The sequence below is a fragment of the Tubulanus polymorphus genome, chromosome 7, assembly GCF_964204645.1.
Source record: "Tubulanus polymorphus chromosome 7, tnTubPoly1.2, whole genome shotgun sequence".
NCBI classification, from domain to species: Eukaryota; Metazoa; Nemertea; class Palaeonemertea; order Tubulaniformes; family Tubulanidae; genus Tubulanus; species Tubulanus polymorphus.
In genome coordinates this window covers 10094958-10113841 of record NC_134031.1, presented here as the reverse complement: position 1 = coordinate 10113841, position 18884 = coordinate 10094958, and the positions used below count along the sequence as shown (strand labels likewise).

The following is an 18884-nucleotide window of genomic DNA, read 5'->3' as shown; positions in this document are numbered from 1 at the left end:
TGGTAGAGGTCTGAATATTGTAGTGGTAAATTCCTGGATTTAAAACGATCTAATACTACGCCCCGGTGTTTTAGCTTCGGCTGCCATACATTGGGAGAGGTTTTGTCACCAAGACTCAATATTCAGCCACCCACTGTGACATCATATGACATTCAGCCCAAAAACTGGCCCTGTTAGAATCAAGATGGCCGACTGGCAGCCATTGTTGTTCGCCAAAATCGGCACTTTTTACACATTTTTTAACTTTTTGTGGGAAATTTTGAAGACGCTTTGATCACTTACCTTGATCTTTGGTATATATTTGAATCCCCTAAGGGCCCATCTACTTAAGAAAAATTGGTTGGATTGGACTCAAGATGGCCGTCTTATGACCTTTTTAGTGCCCAAAAATGTCAATTTTGATCTGAATTCTGAGTCCTGTAGCTTCCTACTGGTTAGCTATTTTCCATTGCAATTTGTGATGGGTATTCTTTGGAAAGGGATGTTTTATACCTGAGACAGGTATTTTTGATCAGCCAATTATGACGTAATTGGCGGTCATCTTGGTGTCATCAGTACTCATTGGTAGGTGGGAAAAAGTTTTTCCACATTATATTCATACCTAAGCATATTGTGTTACTACAATCAATTGGAAAATTGTAGCCCATAATGTGTTCTATGATTTTGGTGAATTTCAAGGTCATTAGTTTTTGTATATGGTCACCAGGGGGCGTTGAATAATACAATGACTTAGTATTTCTATATTATATTTGTACCTATGCATATTTTGTAACCACAATCAATTGCAAAGTTGTAGCTCATGACATCGTCTATGGTTGTGGTGAGTTTTAAGGACATTAGTTATTCTATATGGTCACGCGGGGGCGTTGAATAGTACAATAACTTAGTATTTTATTATTAGATTTGTACCTAGGCACATTTTGTTATCATGATCAATTGCAAAGTTGTAGTTCATGACATGTTCTATGATTGTAGTGAGTTTCAAGGTCATGGGGTTTTGCATTTGGTCACCAGGGGGCGTTGAATAGTAAAGTAACTTAGTATTTCCATATTAAATTGGTAACGAGGCATATGTTGTTATCACAATCAATTACAAAATCGTAGCTGCTGACATGTCCTATGATTGTGGTGGGTTTCAAGGTCATTGGGTTTTTTATATAGTCACCAGGGGTGTTGAATAAAAAATTGTTAGATTGTTGAGCATTTGAAACCACTTCCCAAGTGGGCATGGTGTCCCTGGACCCCTAGTTTGGATTTGTTCCCCAGGAGGTGCCCTTGGAGGTGGAGTTGGAGGTGGAATATCTATTTCTTCAATTGTCCTTCAGTTTTAATCAGATCAAGTCCAAGTTTGGTATGAATGTTCTATGGACCAATACCTACAGTACAGAGCCCTTTTTGGATTTGGCGAAAAGGGGGCACCCCTAGGTATGCAGCTTCTATTTCTTCAAATCACACAGCGGAGCTATATAAGCTGATAGGCTCCTTGTTATTGATACGCTGTCTTCTCTACTTATTGCAGATGCTTCATCTGTTTCTTTACTTACCTGGGGTTTTGTGATTAATGCTGAGCATGCATTTCCTCAATGAGCGTGCATGCCCACAACTCATTCCACATCTCATTAGTCCAACATCTCAACGATCCCACAATTCTTTCATTTGACTTACTCTGCCCGAGATATAAAGATCCGTGGATGACTGGTTACGGTTAGACAGAACTTATCACTGAGTTGTATGGCAGTGTGGCGGGCGTGTATTCATTATCTGCAAATGCATTGCGTAGCCACAGTCGGTGTCTAGCCATGTCATTGTAATGAGTCTAGAGTCCACCGGTAGATTATTACTGTGTGTCTCATACTGCATACACTATAGTGACAGTATACAGATGCTCATATTGGCGCGTGCATTATGAATAAGCACGTTTTTCATACAGTGTTTTGATAAAATAAACTCATGGATTTTCCTTTAAGTTATTATAGGTCTCAATAAGAAAAGTCACTTGAAGTGATAGGCATTGGATGTATATTATTATTATCATTTGTTTTGCAATGGAATCCAGGCGCTGTAGAAGATGATCTGATGCTAGAGGTGATTATTCTCGTGGGAACAGTCTGTAATGATGATGAATGTGCTAAGATGCTCTCAGAATCTGGTATTATACAGTGCCTCATAGAGTTACTGAATGGTAAGATATTAGATGATGTCACTGCTTATTATTATTGGTCATTGCTCATTGGTTAGAAATTCAAATTCCAATATTCAGATGACAAATTTAGAATTAAACAGAACCGAAAATGTTTGTATGACACAAGCACAAAAGCATGGTTCCGGTCCTTAATTTTTTCCAGCTAAACAAGAAGATGATGAAGTTGTTTGTCAGATAGTTTACGTCTTCTATCAAATGATTTTTCACGAATCCACAAGGGAAGTCATCATAAAAGAAACTCGTATCCTTTTAAGCCCACTTGGGCCTTCACTCCTGACGGTCTATTGCATTCAATTTTTCAATCGTTGTCGGGACTTTGGTCTGTAGATGGAATTCAATGATTTTGGGAAGGTTTGAAGATGCTTCTTCGGATTTCTTGGTATTTGCATTATACCAAAGCCGCCAACTGTTCCTGATTTTCAGTATTCGTTACTACTTTATAAAGAGAAATACTGATTTGATTTGTTTGATGCATACGGAAATATGAAAGATGTTACTGAAGGTCTTACTGTTGATTACTTAGTAAGTTTGATATTTTTTCATATTTCAATGGAATGTTACCGGAAAAAATTCAATTTTTTACTGATAGCACTTTTCAGAGGTTGGCAGCCCTGTTATACATGTTTCTACCCTAGCCACTTCTTTAACCCAAAACCTAGTCCGCTAAACTGTGTTGATCCTTATAGAATGGTTCTGTTAGGTCTTGGTGGCACAAATTGTAACTACTGGATATGCACAGTTACCATAAGGAGGGAAATATGTGTTGGAATTGATGTGGCAAGTTTCGTCCTTCCGCTCTTAGCTGTTTTGAAGTACTGTGAGAAAATGTGCAAAATTTCAATGAATTTTTCCCTATTCTACTTATCAATGCATGACCTTGTTTCTTGATTATGACACTTCAGAGCCCTTTCAGAAAGGCTTCACATGGAAGGCCCTTTGGAAGGGCTTTTCCAGTGATGTCCTTATGAAGAACATGATATTGATTGTTCAGCCATGTACTAGTGAGTCATGGGTAAAATCCATTACTATGTATACCATGAAAGTTGAACATAATTACTACACAGTGTGCCATGATTTCATCTTAATCAGCTGTTTATACATTGTAATTGAGTGCGCATGCATGGTCAGACCGAAATGCCCAACTTGACTTGCTAATTTACTGTTGTTACCCAAATGGATGAGACTTGTGACATCTGAAAATGACTGAAAAGGTAGATGAACATCCAAAGAAAAAACTGTTGAGACAAAAAAAAACCCAACCGAAGAAGTATGATGACTAAATAATGACAAATACTAGTGACTTGTCACTATCAACAAACAGTATGACCACGGCAGCGGGAACCCCACTTCCTGTTTCATCTGAATGCCATATTGCAAGGTCAGGAAGGCAACCCTCTCGCAACCAATGCAACTCTCTAACAAAAAGACACTGCCTTTATCTTCAATCGTAACACCAAGCAAGGCACTTCTACTATCAATTCAGTAATGCACGATTATGCTAGTGCATTTGCAAATAATTCTGACACAAGTAAACACAGGATACGCACCTGTAATTACGATATCGTCATCAGCAATAGTAAGGCTTAGCCACCCAGGCCTATCACACACAACTTGCCTTCTCACTGTGATACCTTTAACGGCATGATAGATGACAATGTCAAGTATAAGCCCACGCAACCCCATCAGTTACATGACCCCACCCTAACTACAGCCTCTCTCCCCCAGTACGGTCCCCTACCATAGCTACAAGTAACAGCAAATCCAACAACAATATGAACCACAGATGTCGCATGGTCCTGTCAAACGCCTCATCAGAGGAATCAGACACCGGTGGCACGAGTGACGTTGATGACAGTATAATCCCCGCCGAACCAACCATCCGCTCAAAGACTTTCCATTCATTAGCAGTTGACTCAACAACTCGAACTGACCTGTCACCAGTCAAGCTCACCGTCATCGAACTGCAGCACTGAGAACCGTTATCCCCGGGAAGATGATGAAAAGGAAAACGTAAACGAATGTCCCTCATCAGAACAACTTGTTGAGGCTCAGGAACTGAATTTGAGTCACAACCACTCTTCACTATAACCTGTTATAACCTGCTGTCACAGCAAGAAAAGCTACTGTATGCCCTGTGCATCTCTCGAACTAGAAATTTAAGTGCTCCTGTCTCGTAACCAATTACCCTGGTTCTGCATCTACTGCCGTGAATATACCATGAAAATCGCCAAAACTGACTACATTGTTGAACAACAGTGCAAAGCGTTCTGTGAAAAGTTAAAGGATTCTAGAGGGTTAGAACGTTCTGGAGGGTTAGAGGGTTCGGGGGAGAGGGGGTATTAGGTGTATTCGTGTAAGGCTCTAGGGGTAAGGGTTGTAAGGTTAGGGTTCTAAAGGATTAGGGTTCTTTAGGGTTAGAGGTTTGTAGAGGGTTCTAGTGTCCTTTAGACGTATCGGCCCCACTCCGCGTGGTGGCGCCACCGCGCGGGATTTACGTGAAGCAGCAAACACAAACATGGCCACTCTCTCAATTTTCAATGATAGAAATCGTGTGTGCATTTCAATTATTTCGGCTGTTGGGGTTTTAAGGCACAATATAAGTTGATGATGTGATATGGCGATGTTAATTAATGATAATTCCGCAGTGAAGCTAGTCACGAACGGTGCTGATTGAGTGTACAGCTGCCAAAAACACTGAAATGTGCGTAGATGCGTAACTATTTGCAGTGAATTGCAGACGAAACATGAAGCCTTAACGGCTGTTTAAAAAAAAAAAATTCTACCAATCACAATTGTAAAATAAAAATGAGATAGAACCTAAGTTAAAATTCTGGCCATTTCTAAAATGTTATTACTAATTTTTAGTCAGTGCCGAACGTTTAGTTTTCCAACAATAATGAGGGGTGGTAGGTAGTCATGCAATTCAAGTCATCATTTATTACACGTTACTTCCGTGTTGTTGAAAATCTCGTGAGTACTGGACCAAACCCCATTGAACAATGTGATCTGTGTGCTGGCCACAAATGCACACAGATCACACTACACTACCCATTACACACTCCAGTACCCACAGCTTTCATATATCCATCCAAATATTTAGAGTGTCTTTCTTCCTGGGTTGTAGAGGGTTAGGTTTTTAGAGGTTTATGGTTTCAGGGGGTTAGGGCTCTAGCAGTTTAGGGTACTTGAGGCGCGAGGGTTTTAGTTGATTTGATGGTTGATATAGGTTTATGGGGCTTAGGATTTTGTTAGGGGTGTTGGGTTGTTGGGTTTTAGAAGTTTTTGGTTCTATAGGGTTAGGTTTATAGAGGTCTAGAAGAGGGTTCTATTGCTAGAATTGTTAGAATCCCTACAATTTAAGGAAAAAACGGAATGACGAAAACGGAAATGAGAATTGTTAGAATCCCCACATAAAATGGTAGAATTGTAGAATTGTTTAAATTGCTACAGTCACTACAATTGTAAGGCCCAAACTAAACAGAAACTAGAATTGTTAGAATCGCTACAATTGATACAATTGTAAAACCCACAATCAACAGGAATTATAATTGCTAGAATTGCCACATAGAGTCATAGAATCGTATAACAGTTACAATAACTACAATTGTATGGTCGAAATGAAACAGGAATTAGAATTGTTATGATCACCATTTCATCTTTGAACATTTACCAATTTTGACGATTGTAGTCAGGGATGAGAATTTCCCGCTTTTTGGCAGTTTCCCGCTTTTTGTGATGAGAAATGATTAAAAAAGACAAGCTTTCCAAATTGTCCAGATTTGAGTAATTGGAATATCAGGCGTTCAGACCAGAGTACGAAAGTACGACACACACTCATCACCACAAGTAATTTTTTTTTCCTCACTGATCACCACAAGTAATTTTTTCCTATAATGAATGGGAGATAGAAAAGCATTCTTAGCGGCAATAAATAACAGAATAACACCAGCAAAAAAACAATTTGAAATAAAAAAGTTAGTTGATGTTACAAAAGAAATTGAACATAAAATATTAAAATTAGAAAAGATAAAAACTAAATATGGAGATAAAATATCAGCAAATTTAAGTTACTGTAATGTTAGTACAACGCGAGAATTTAAAGTATTCTAACCTTATAAATGGGTTTCATTGAGTACAGAGGAATTAAAAGATTTAGAAGGATTTAGAATTATCTATCATGGAAAAAATGAAGACGGTCATCATGATTTAGAAATTGTTGATTGAAAAAATAAATTGATAATAAAATTAATTAAATATTAAGAATTCGAAATGACTTATCTCGACAATTAAATTGCTCCGCATAGATAGACAAAAGTAGTGAGATATTTAATTGATACAAAATGAAAATTTTTTTTTTTTCGCTTTTTTTCTGAAACATTAATCCATTTTTTTATGGTAAATTTTGGAATTTTTATTTTTAATTTTTGATAGTAGTTGTTTCAGAATTATTAATATTGTAAACTTTATTTGATTTTTTATTAGCCCACTTGGGACTTTAGTTCCAGCGGGCTATTGCGTTCACTTTTCTTCCGTCCGTCGTAGCGTTCGTCTGTCCGTAGACGGAATCCAGTTATTTTGGGAAGCTTTGAAGACACTTCAAGGTAATGTCTTGATATTTGGTTTATACATGTATCTACCCTAGATACATCGTCAGGCCAAAAACTGGCCCTGTCAGATTCAAGATGGCCGACTGGCAGCCATTGTTGTTTCCCAAAATCAGCACTTTTTACACATTTTCGAAGTTTTCGAGTAAAATTTTGAAGACGCTTTTATCAATTACATTGCTGGTTTGTATCTATTTGAATCCCCCAAGGGCCCATCAACATAAGAAAAATTGGGTCGATCGGACTCAAGATGGCCGTCCTATGACATTTTTAGTGGCCAAATTCTTATTAATATCTTTATTTATTTTTTCTTTTATAGCTTTTTAAAATTCTCTTATTGCCTTCCTTATTGCCGAGACCATTCAATTTGTTTCTGTGATCTCGGTTTTTTCTTCACAGTTAATCCTTTCACCTCTTCCACTTTGCTCATTTATTGTAGAAAAATTATTACTTTCAATATTTGAAAATGTTATAACTCCAGTTGATAAATGTCATAAATCCACCTAATTGAAATGATAAATATCCAATCCATTTATTTGATTCAGTCATAACTTAATAATCATTTTTTAAATCGGAATATAATCTATTTTCATCTTGAATTGGTAGCATATATTTACATAATTTACTATAACCTTTTAATACAGTTTCTGATATCGCATCATTGAGTCTAGCTATTCTCGCAGTTTCATAAATCTTAAATAATTTAGTAATTTTATTGTATCTTATTCATTATAAGTTAAATTTTTAATAATAAAACTTTTTAATTTCCCAGATGCTATTAACATTTCTAATTGATGTTTGCAATAAAGATAATATTCATAATTATTGTTTGTAGTAATATCATTTAACGCACCATTATTATCTGGTGTTAATTTTGTTTCTGTAATACCTAAATCATCCAAAGTTTTTTCAATTGGAACATCACTATTTTTAGATTTTATTTTCTTTCCACCTCCCATTTATATAACAAAAAAATTAATTGTGTTGTTACAGCTAGAATTTAACTAGAATGTAACTAAAAATATACTAGATTAACAAGCTAGTTGAAATATTATTGTTTTTATTTATTTCGTGTTGAATTTTATTTGATTTCTGTTTCAACTACTAATAACTAGAATTCAACTAGAATGTAACTAAAGATATAATAGATTAACAAGCTAGTTGAGTTTAAATCAATTCATATTTAAATGGGTGTTGTAATCGAAATAGTAATTTTGACCTTTTATTATTTTTCAATTTATCCATATATTCATTATGTAAATCATGTGGAATAATAGAATTTTCCTCAAGCGCATTTTTCATTGATTTTCTATCTTTATTGTAGAATAATACTAAGAATCTAATGTTTTCTCTAAAATCTTTAACAATTGTATTATATATTTGATTTAAAACCCACGTTGCTATCCCAAAATGTCTCCCAGAAAAAGCTTAATAACATAATTCACTTTCTCGTATTTTTGAATCATGTAAATTAGCACAATCATCTATAATGAATAATGTATTTGATCCTTTATATATATATATATATATATATATATATATAAATATATATATACATATATATATATATATGTATGTATGTGTATATATATATATATATATATATATATATATATATATATATATATATATATATATATATATATATATATGCATGCATGCATGCATGCATGCATGCATGCATGCATGCATGCATGCATGCATGCATGCATGCATGCATGCATACATACATACATACATACATACATACATACATACATACATACATACATACATACATACATACACACACACACACACACACACACACACACACACACACACACACACACACACACACACACACACACACACACACACACACACACACACATCAATTGCTATTTTAATACAATTATCTAAATTTTCTTTAACTGTTTTAGGATCTAATACAATAAATTTATTATTTCTAGTAATATTTCAATCATAAGTTTGATTAAATTCATACGTTGGACAAAATAATACTATATAATCAAAAAAGTTTTTATAAATAGTTTCTAATAAATTTGATATAAAATAAGTTTTTCCACAATTTGTTACACCAGAAATTAACATATTATGAGGTTCAAATATAAATAATTCCTTATTCATTTATATATATTTAATTTTACTCGATAATATCCATTCATTGAATTTATCTGGCCATCCAACCAATTTTACTAAAGAATATTTTTTTCTATTAACAGTTTTTGTTTTTAATACTTTTTAGGCCAGCCGTAGGCTGAGCCTATTACTATACAAATGGAGCGAATTTAAATGACATGGTTTCCACACAAAAGGCTCTTTTGCTTGCCAAGTGAGGGCATATTCGAACAAATCACGTATTTAAGCGTAATCCATTCTCGGAATCGTAGCGAGCAGAATTTTGAAATAGGGTCTCATAAAAATGTTTTCTGCATTTTTCACGAAAGTTAAATCGGGAAAATTTCAATTTTTATCAGCCAATCAGGAAGTTGTGTCTTCCCTGTGATTGGTTTATCTGAAAATATCAGCAGCTGTTCACGTGAATTATCGCGATTTCATTACTGGCGCTTTTGCGCATGACGTCATGTATCAACACGCGACAATACTTCCGCGTTCGCTACGTGTTCGCTGATTGGCCCATTTACTGGGAAATTCCACAGAAGCCTAATGTGGTTTGTAACAAGCGCTGTGATTGGCCCGGCCGATTCTGGCATGGCTTTAGCTTAGTGGGTTCGAATCCCTTGACGGGTGAAGATGATGGATCCTATCAATATCTATTGAAACAAATAAGTTTCCCGGTTGGGCAGCCGCGGATATCTACCGGAAGTGTTCCGGTTCGATATTTCGAGGTTTCTTTGAATTTTGGAGTGATATTGAAATCCGGTAAATACCAGCGGTAGATTGTGAAAACCCATTGCATGATATTTGTATTACTTAATCAACGAAAAGCGTCAGGGCCGCGCCAGGAGTTTTCGTGATTCAAGTAGCGCAATAGCCTACTTCTTCGTGTTCGTCCACCTCAATTTTCACTCCGCCGATCTCTGACACGGCTCTGTCCCCATCGGCGCTGTGATTGCACTTTCGTACCACCAAAATTTTTTATTTCTATATCAGGGAGGTCTGGAGAATAAAAAAGTCAAAATTTGGATATCACATAGGCCTGATTTCATCGAATAAGTCGACCATGGTCGTTACGTTTCCGTACTTATTACCACCTAAAACCGTCTGAACAATTTTGTCACAACCAACATTTCGTTTACAGAAATCAGGTGTTCACGTGAATACGCGGTATCGTCTACTGTTTTACTTCCGGGTTTTATTTTAAGATTTAAAATTGTATTTCAAGATCGATTTCTATGAAATCTTTAGTTGATTTGGTGTTTGGGAGGAATTTTATTTGCTCTACAGAAAATTCATCCTTGACAATTGCGCAAGGTTCGCGAAAAAAGGTTTTACCAAATCGGGTGTGTGACCTTGATATGCTAATTAGCCATGTGCCCGAATTGCAAATTCAATCAAATTTTATTCTGCCAAAAAATGTTAAATACAATTCGCTTTCCGAGAGTTAATGGTATGCTGCATGGAACAAAGTTGTTTTGAGATGGGTCTTGAAGCTATTGAGGTCGAGAGATAACCATCTAGATAGTTCGTGAGAGTTCCAAAGTTTTGAAGACGCTTCAAGGTAATGTCTTGATATTTGTTTTATACGTGTATCTACACTAGACACATCTTCAGGCCAAAAACTGGCCCTGTCAGATTCAAGATGGCCGACTGGCAGCCATTGTTGTTCGCCAAAATCAGCACTTTTTACACATTTTTGAAGTTTTCGAGGGAAATTTTGAAGACACTTTTATCAATAACCTTGATCATTCGTATATATTTGTATCCCCCGAGGGCCCATCGGCATGAGAAAAATTGAGTCGATCGGACTCAAGATGGCCGTACTGTGACCTTTTTTGTTCCCAAAAATGTCAATTTTGGCCTGAATTCTGAGTACTGTAGCTTTCTAATGGTGCGCCATGTTTCATTGCAATTTGTAATGGGTATTCTTTGGAAAGGGATCTTTTATATCCGAGAGGGTATTTTTGACCAGGCAATTATGACGCACTTGGCAGCCATCTTGGGGTCATCAGTACTCATTCGTAGGTGGAAAAAAAGTTTTTCCACATCATAATTGATACTTAAGCATATTTTGCTACTATAATCAATTGGAAAGTTGTAGCTCATGACATGTTCTATGATCGAGGTGAGTTTCAAGCTCATTGTTTTTTTTTATGGCCACCAGGGGGCGTTGAACAATACAATAACTTAGTATTTCTATATTACATTCGTTCCTGCTGTCTGTGTTAACACACGATTTTACTATGTAAATGATATTGAGCAGGGAGTGTATATTGATAAATATAACCCACAGATTACATCATTTATAAAAAGCAAATCTGACTGGCTGGCCATTGTGCCCCATGGGGCTCTTGTTCATTTTTATATTCTTGTTCTAGATTTTCAGTAGTTAAACTTAATTCTTCTTCATAAATGTACCCATCAACTTCTTCACCATCTAAATTTTATATATTTCTCTAGTAAAATTACGATCGTATCAAATATCTTTTTATACTTAGAAATTCTTACATTTTGACCAACTTTAAAAGAAATGCCCCATATAAATTATTCCAAACAATTTCAGCATTTTCAGGTTTTCTGGCATCAATAGGTACATTCCAATAGAAGAATGATAAGAATTATTATAACCTTCTATCAATTGCGGTAAAACATCTGCTGCTTTTTTATCCGATTTTGTTGAAATATCTTTAATATTATGATAGTCTAAGAGTTCATGAACAGATGAATAACAAAATTCTTTTCCATCATCAAATTGTATTTTTTCTGGCTTTATTTTACCACCTAAAAGAAATTTTCTTAAAACATTTGATGTTTGTACTGCATCTTTTCTGAATAGTGGAAAACTCCATACATAACGACTAAAAATATCAATTATATTCAATATCCACCAATAATCATTATTATCTTTTTTAAGATTTTTCATGTCAATTAAATCTCCTTGCCACTGTTGATCTACATAACTTACCATAGTTTTACGAGTTTTATATTTTCTAACAATTTTTTTATGTGTTGTATATGTTGGTTGTTCTAACATAAAATCATTTATATCTTTATATTTAACTAAATTTTTTGGGATTATCTTATCTAATTTATCTTGTTTTACTTGACGCCATATACTTTTGGTAGAAGAATAAGCAACTGAACTCTCAGGGTTATAATATAAATTTCTTAAATATTGTTCTTTAGTATTTCGAGTTTTTTTATCCCCCATTTATACATCGTTGATTTTAACTTTATATTCTTAATATTGAATACTATCTAATTGAGAATTTATAATATTTAATTGCGCGTCAGATATAATACAAATATGCATTTTATAATTTAAACCTCCTTTTTTTCTTTTTCATGAATAATTGTATCCCGTCTTTTGTATTTTGTAATTTTTTCCCAGAACCATGTAATAAGTTATCCTCTGTTGTTCTTAAATCTAACCATAATGCGTATTTATTACCGGTATAATAATCAATTTGATTAATTTTACAATTTTCAAATGATTTTACTTATTCATTCATAAAATCATTCTCATTCCTTGGCAAAGTATCTCATTTGCTATGCCTTCAATTGTTATTTCTACTTTTGATATTTCCGGATTATAATAATTATCAACATTTATTGCACCATTAGAATATGTTGCAATGGTAAAAAATATTAATACGCCTTTAATAGATCTTCTTGGGAAGTTAATATTCTCATTAATTATTTCATCATTTGCTTTAATAGTTACAATTTTAAATTTTTCAACATAATCATATGATAATGAAAATCCTTGATGATATTGAGTTTGAATTATGCTAGCAATATTTTCATCAGTTACTGTGTCATATTCTAAACATATATTCGATAATTTATAACCCATATCTTTAACAACGCTAGAAAATACAATTTCATTAACAGAAGCAAATGTTATTTCAAGTATAATATCTTCTTGTATAACATATTTATATAAAGGTGCATTATTATTTATCAATTCAAAATCTAATGGAATTTTATATTTACTACCATAAACCTTTTTTATTGAATTATCTACAGCATTAGCTACTATTGCGTTATCAGCCTCTGATCTTAATTTATTTTGATTTAAGGATTGGATGCCTTGAAAAATCATATTATTACAATATAATCATATAATAATGAAAATCCTTGATGATATTGAGTTTGAATTATGCTAGCAATATTTTCATCAGTTACTGTGTCATATTCTAAACATATATTCGATAATTTATAACCCATATCTTTAACAACGCTAGAAAATACAATTTCATTAACAGGAGCAAATGTTATTTCAAATATAATATCTTCTTGTATAACATATTTATATAAAGGTGCATTATTATTTATCAATTCAAAATCTAATGGAATTTTATATTTACTACCATAAACCTTTTTTATTAAATTATCTACAGCATTAGCTACTATTGCGTTATCAGCGTCTGATCTTAATTTATTTTGATTTAAGGATTGGATGCCTTGAAAAATCATATTATTTCTATTTTCTTTTGTTGACCATAAATCTTTATAATGCATAAATAAATTATAATCATCTAATGAAAAAACTGTTTCTGTTCCAATCTTTACAATTAATTTTTTAATCAAATATCTTCTAACATTATCAACAACATAATTATTATCATGATCAGTTACTTTTATATCAGCTGATAAATAGATACTATTGGGAACATAAAAGGTCTTTTGATTTAATCTCGGGATTCTAACATATAAAGTTTCATCAGGATTAATATTAGAAGGATTATGAGTAATTATATGATGAGATTTCTCTGCCTTAATAGCATTAGATATTCTAGAATTCTTAGAAGGATTTATATAACTCCCACTCATTTATTTAACAAAAAAATTAATTATTTATTTTTTATCATATTCACTAACCCAAAAATAATAGCACTTACAACTGTAATTAAAAATAAAGTAATATGTTCAGCAGCAAAGTTAAGAGTATTCCCAGCAGATTTTAAAACAAAACCAACAATTGATGCAATAATTCCGGGTAAAGCTGCAGCAGATTTTTTAGATAGTTCCCATAAATATTTTGCTAATTTTTTTAAATCCATCTCTAACTTTATCCTTTATAGAATTATTATGACTAGGAGGTTTATCCGATTTATTGGGTGTAGGCGTAGATTTTAATGAATTTGAAATAGCTAAACCAATTGTTGTAAATAACATAGTTACAGCTGTTAGAATTGAAAGAATTGTGATACCTTCTAAATAATAAATAATAATTTTATTCTATCTTCCAATGATATTTCAGAATTTGGTTTTATCAACAAATCTTTAAAAGTAACTTTTAATCTATTAATATTACAATCATATGATTTCAATAATAATTTTATTTCTTCTTTTTGAAATTCTATGTTATATTCTAAATCATCAATTTTTTTTTCTAAATATGCATTTCTTTTTTCATGGTCGAAGACCATATAGGGATCGTCGCTGGTAAAAATTCTGCCATTCACCGAACAACACCCGTAGTATCTCTGTTGCCATGGATATAGTCCCACAATGCTGTATCGATATAGAACTGATAATCCAATAAAAAGTTGTCTGTAACGCGTCATTTGCCTATATGCATGATCCTAGCTATGAACATCATAGCCTGTTGTACCTAGGGTCCCAAAATCGTGATGAATTATAGAAAGTTTTGAGGCGCACCAAGGGCTAACCATATCAGTGAATTGTCTATATCGATTTTACTCAGCAATGAAGTGTTATCCCCATCACTATCCTCACAGGTGCTCGCGTACTAAGTACGAGTGAGTTATAGTACATGTAATAGTAGACTAGAGACAGCAGTGCTGTATACACACAGCGAGACAAGTGGCTGTGTCCCGCCTCGTATAAACACAGGCCGACTCAGATTGACTGACGAAAGATAAACTGTTCGGCGCATGGTACTAGAAAAAAAGATATAGTGAGATACGCAGGGCTTCTGTGATTGTTAAAAAATGTCAGTTCTCTTTATTTGGAAAAAATTGTATAAGCGTATCTATGCCAAGTCGGCACATCAGCCGTCAAGCCCAAGGCAAAGGGGAAAGTTTGAGGATTTTTAGAGCCATTTAAAGTGCATTCCTATGTTACCATGTGGTCTTTGGTAAATAAAAATTACCACTAGTAGTAGTACCTGTCACATGAATTTCATTCATTGAAGCATCATACGCACAGAGAACACAGTTTCATTGGTTAACGCGTGGACTATACCATTATGGGAAATAGGGTGGGTAGGATGTCTGGAACGATTACGTTATGCTTTTTAGGGAATGTAGATCCACGTATATTATTTTTGAAAAAGATCGTTATATTGAAAGAAACTAAAATAAGAACACTTTAATGTCTTTAGAAAAAAAAATAATCAGTTTATTTTCACAATTCCTCAAAGAATTTTTCATGACATTGAGAAAATAGGACCACTTTTGTCTGGGGGAAAATGTCCATAATTGTTAAAAGAAACCCTGGAAACACGTGAATTGCTTTCACTAAAACTGATATCTCCTCATGCTCTGTCTTCGATCATATGGACCTTATGGTCCTCTTGTTAAATTCAATATCTTCAATAACTTTATTATGTCTATCTTATTTTAATTGTTCTATTTCTTTAATTTTATCAGTTTTTTTCTTTTTTTAAAGTTCTTATTTTAAAATCTCTTACTTTTTTCATGCGCAAATTTATCAGCTTCATTTCTTATACCAATCATTTCTCTAATTGCTTTATCAGAAAATATATTTAAATCTTCTAATTCTCGATCCGTTGCATCAATTAATCCATTCGGTAAAAGTTTTTCAATTGGAACTTTATTTGATTTGAGTTTACTAGTTTTGGAAGTTATATTCCGTTCAGAGGTTGTTTCTGTTTCGGATTTCTTTTTGATTATTTCAAATAATTCATTACTTCTTTGTTTAAATACGTCTATATCATTATCAGTTAATTCTTGTTTTAAAACATCAGTTATTACATTACTATTACTAATTCTTTTAATTCTATCTGGATCTAAATCACTCAAAGTTGATTTTGTTAATATGTTATTTTTATTATTTTTATAAGTGATATCAATATAATAATCACTTTTCAAATGATAATACCATTTACCATTATCTAAAAATTTTAATTGATCTGCTAAAGGTCCAACGTCTTCATCATTTATGTTAAGTTTAGAATTTTCAATTATATGTTCTAATTTAGGTATTTTGTTTGAATTATCTAAATCTTCTTATACTAAATCTGGATCTAAATTTTCAGGATCTAATTGTGATTCTGCATTTTAAATATAATCAGGCATATTTAAATTATTATTATATTCTGGCTTATTACCGTCATTAAAACTTGTATCATTAAAATCAGGTGTTGTTCTTCAGTTATGCCGGGTTCATCGAAAGTATCCATTCCAATATCTTCTCCACCTTCTACATCCATTTATATAATAAAAGAATTAAAATTTGATATAAAATATTCCTCCTATTACAATTCCTATACACGTAATAGCTAATTTAGTATTTTCATGTGATTTATTATCATTATCACTTTTAATTATTTCATATTGAATATTATCAGTTTTTATATTTTCTGTAGTATTGTAATCTTTTATTTTAGAATCATTATTCAATTTAATATTCTTAGTTTTAGTTTCTGTTGATTGAATATGTTTTTTAATATTTTCACCTTCCATTAGTTTTGGAGCAGTAATAATCTTTTTATTTATATCATTTAATCCAAACTTATTATTTATTGTTGCAGTTTTAATAGGATTATTATAACGAATTATGTTTCCCATTTTTAATACTAAATCATTAGAAATAATTAATAAATTAGGGCCTATACAATAATTTAATCTAACATGTGATTTATCTAAATAATTTTGATATCTTACAACGTTTTCTGGAATTGATCTATTTTTATCATTATGAATAGAATCTTCAAATAAAACTTTAAATTGTTTTTGTGTATCGAATGATGTATTCAAATTTCCAATTATTGGTGATCTTGTTTCAGCTTGTGCACCTAGAATACATATCAAATAAGTTCTAATTGATTGATTTATTCTTTGTATACCTGATTTAGTAAAACCTTCACTATTTTCTAAAATAAAAAAACCCAACCATTATTGTTTTCTTGTTTTAAATTATCATAAAATTCCGGTAATTTATTGAAATTTAATGTTTTTAAATCCAAAGTTTCTATTTTACCATAACCTATTTTATGACTAATATATATTGTAAAAACTATTAATTGGTAAGGAAGGTGGACAATATTCCGCAATTTTTTTAGGGCAAGGAATCTTTTTATTTATATCATTTAATCCTAACTTATTATTTATTGTTGCAGTTTTAATAAGATTATTATAATGAATTATATTTCCCATTTTTAATACTAAATCATTAGAAATAATTAATAAATTAGGGCCTATACAATAATTTAATCTTACATGTGATTTATCTAAATAATTTTGATATCTTACAACGTTTTCTGGAATTGATCTATTTTTATCATTATGAATAGAATCTTCAAATAAAACTTTAAATTGTTTTTGTGTATCGAATGATGTATTCAAATTTCCAATTATCGGTGATCTTGTTTCAACTTGTGCACCTAGAATACATATCAAATAAGTTCTAATTGATTGATTTATTCTTTGTATACCTGATTTAGTAAAACTTTCACTATTTTCTAAAATAAAAAAACCCAACCATTATTGTTTTCTTGTTTTAAATTATCATAAAATTCCGGTAATTTATTGAAATTTAATGTTTTTAAATCCAAAGTTTCTATTTTACCATAACCTATTTTATGACTATATATATTGTAAAAACTATTAATTGGTAAGGAAGGTGGACAATATTCCGCAATTTTTTTAGGGCAAGGAAGTGATCTTATTGTTCCAATGTTTGTTCTAAAATCAGAATTATTTATATTTATATTAAACAAGCAAAGTACCCGTCCGCCAGGAATATAATAAATCACTAAGGTGTGGATAAAAATAATATAACATTTTTTTGTCGATGTGAAATCTACACTATAAGTAAGAAACAAATATCAAAGAGGAGAAAAAGTATTACAATATTTTGCTGTAAACTATGTTTTTGTTTGTTTTTGAAGGGTGAGTACTGTAACACGATCATGGGTATTGAATTGGTTTCATTTTCCATTCCGAACAATTGAATACGGTTTTTAACATGACTTCTAAAGACCCAACGACATCGTATGACTGTCAATGAATGACACTCTTTCATACCTTTCAATCCGACAACAATGACAAATCAGGCTATTAAATCTCGGTGATTCTAAGAAGAATTGATTGGCACGCTTTTCTTAGTTAAGGAAGTGGCGCTGTGGTGAGCTTGCTCTTTTCTTAGTTAAGGGATTGGCGCTGTGGTGAGCTCAAATACATACAGTAATCTCCACTATTAGATTCCCCAGGCAGAGGGGAATTGAGGTCACCTGCGTCTCTGTAGAAAACCAAGCAACAGCCAATGCTCACATCGCAGTAATCTCTACTACTAAAAATGTAAGTTGGGTTTATCCATTTAGTACGTGCGCGTTGTGGAAAGGGAGGGGTCTTATCAAACTGCAACTGTGTACTTAGATTCCACGCGAGGTCACCCGCGTCTCTGTAGGCAGAGAAATGAATTGAGGTCATCGGCGTGTCCGTAGTCAAGCACGCACGCTATACAAAAACCGAGCAACAGCTGACGCTCAAATGTTTGCTTTGATCATCACGCCTTCCACCTAAAATCCAAATTATTTCATATTGTTGTTGTTCTTTACTTGGTGTATAATAATCTGATAATTTAGGTTTATATAGATGTAATTTTTCTTTATTTGTTACTGCGTTATGTAAACTCATAGCTTCATCAACTGATTGAAAATCTCTATGTGTATTTTTCTGATTATATAATTCTTTATTGATATAATCCATATAGTTTTGTCTTTTTTCTCTATATTCTTC

At 32.7% G+C, this 18884-nt stretch overlaps 1 protein-coding gene across 2 annotated transcripts in view; it reads left to right on the top strand.

Moving 5' to 3' along the window:
- The window catches only part of LOC141909304 (kinesin-associated protein 3-like), a 117187-nt gene that overhangs the window by 48253 nt on the left and 50050 nt on the right, over positions 1 to 18884 (top strand). For both annotated transcript variants that reach the window (XM_074799709.1, XM_074799708.1), the window contains 2 exons: positions 2057 to 2182; positions 2346 to 2444. In XM_074799709.1, coding sequence (XP_074655810.1) covers positions 2057 to 2182; positions 2346 to 2444 — 225 coding nt within the window. The remainder of the gene's footprint in view (positions 1 to 2056; positions 2183 to 2345; positions 2445 to 18884) is intronic.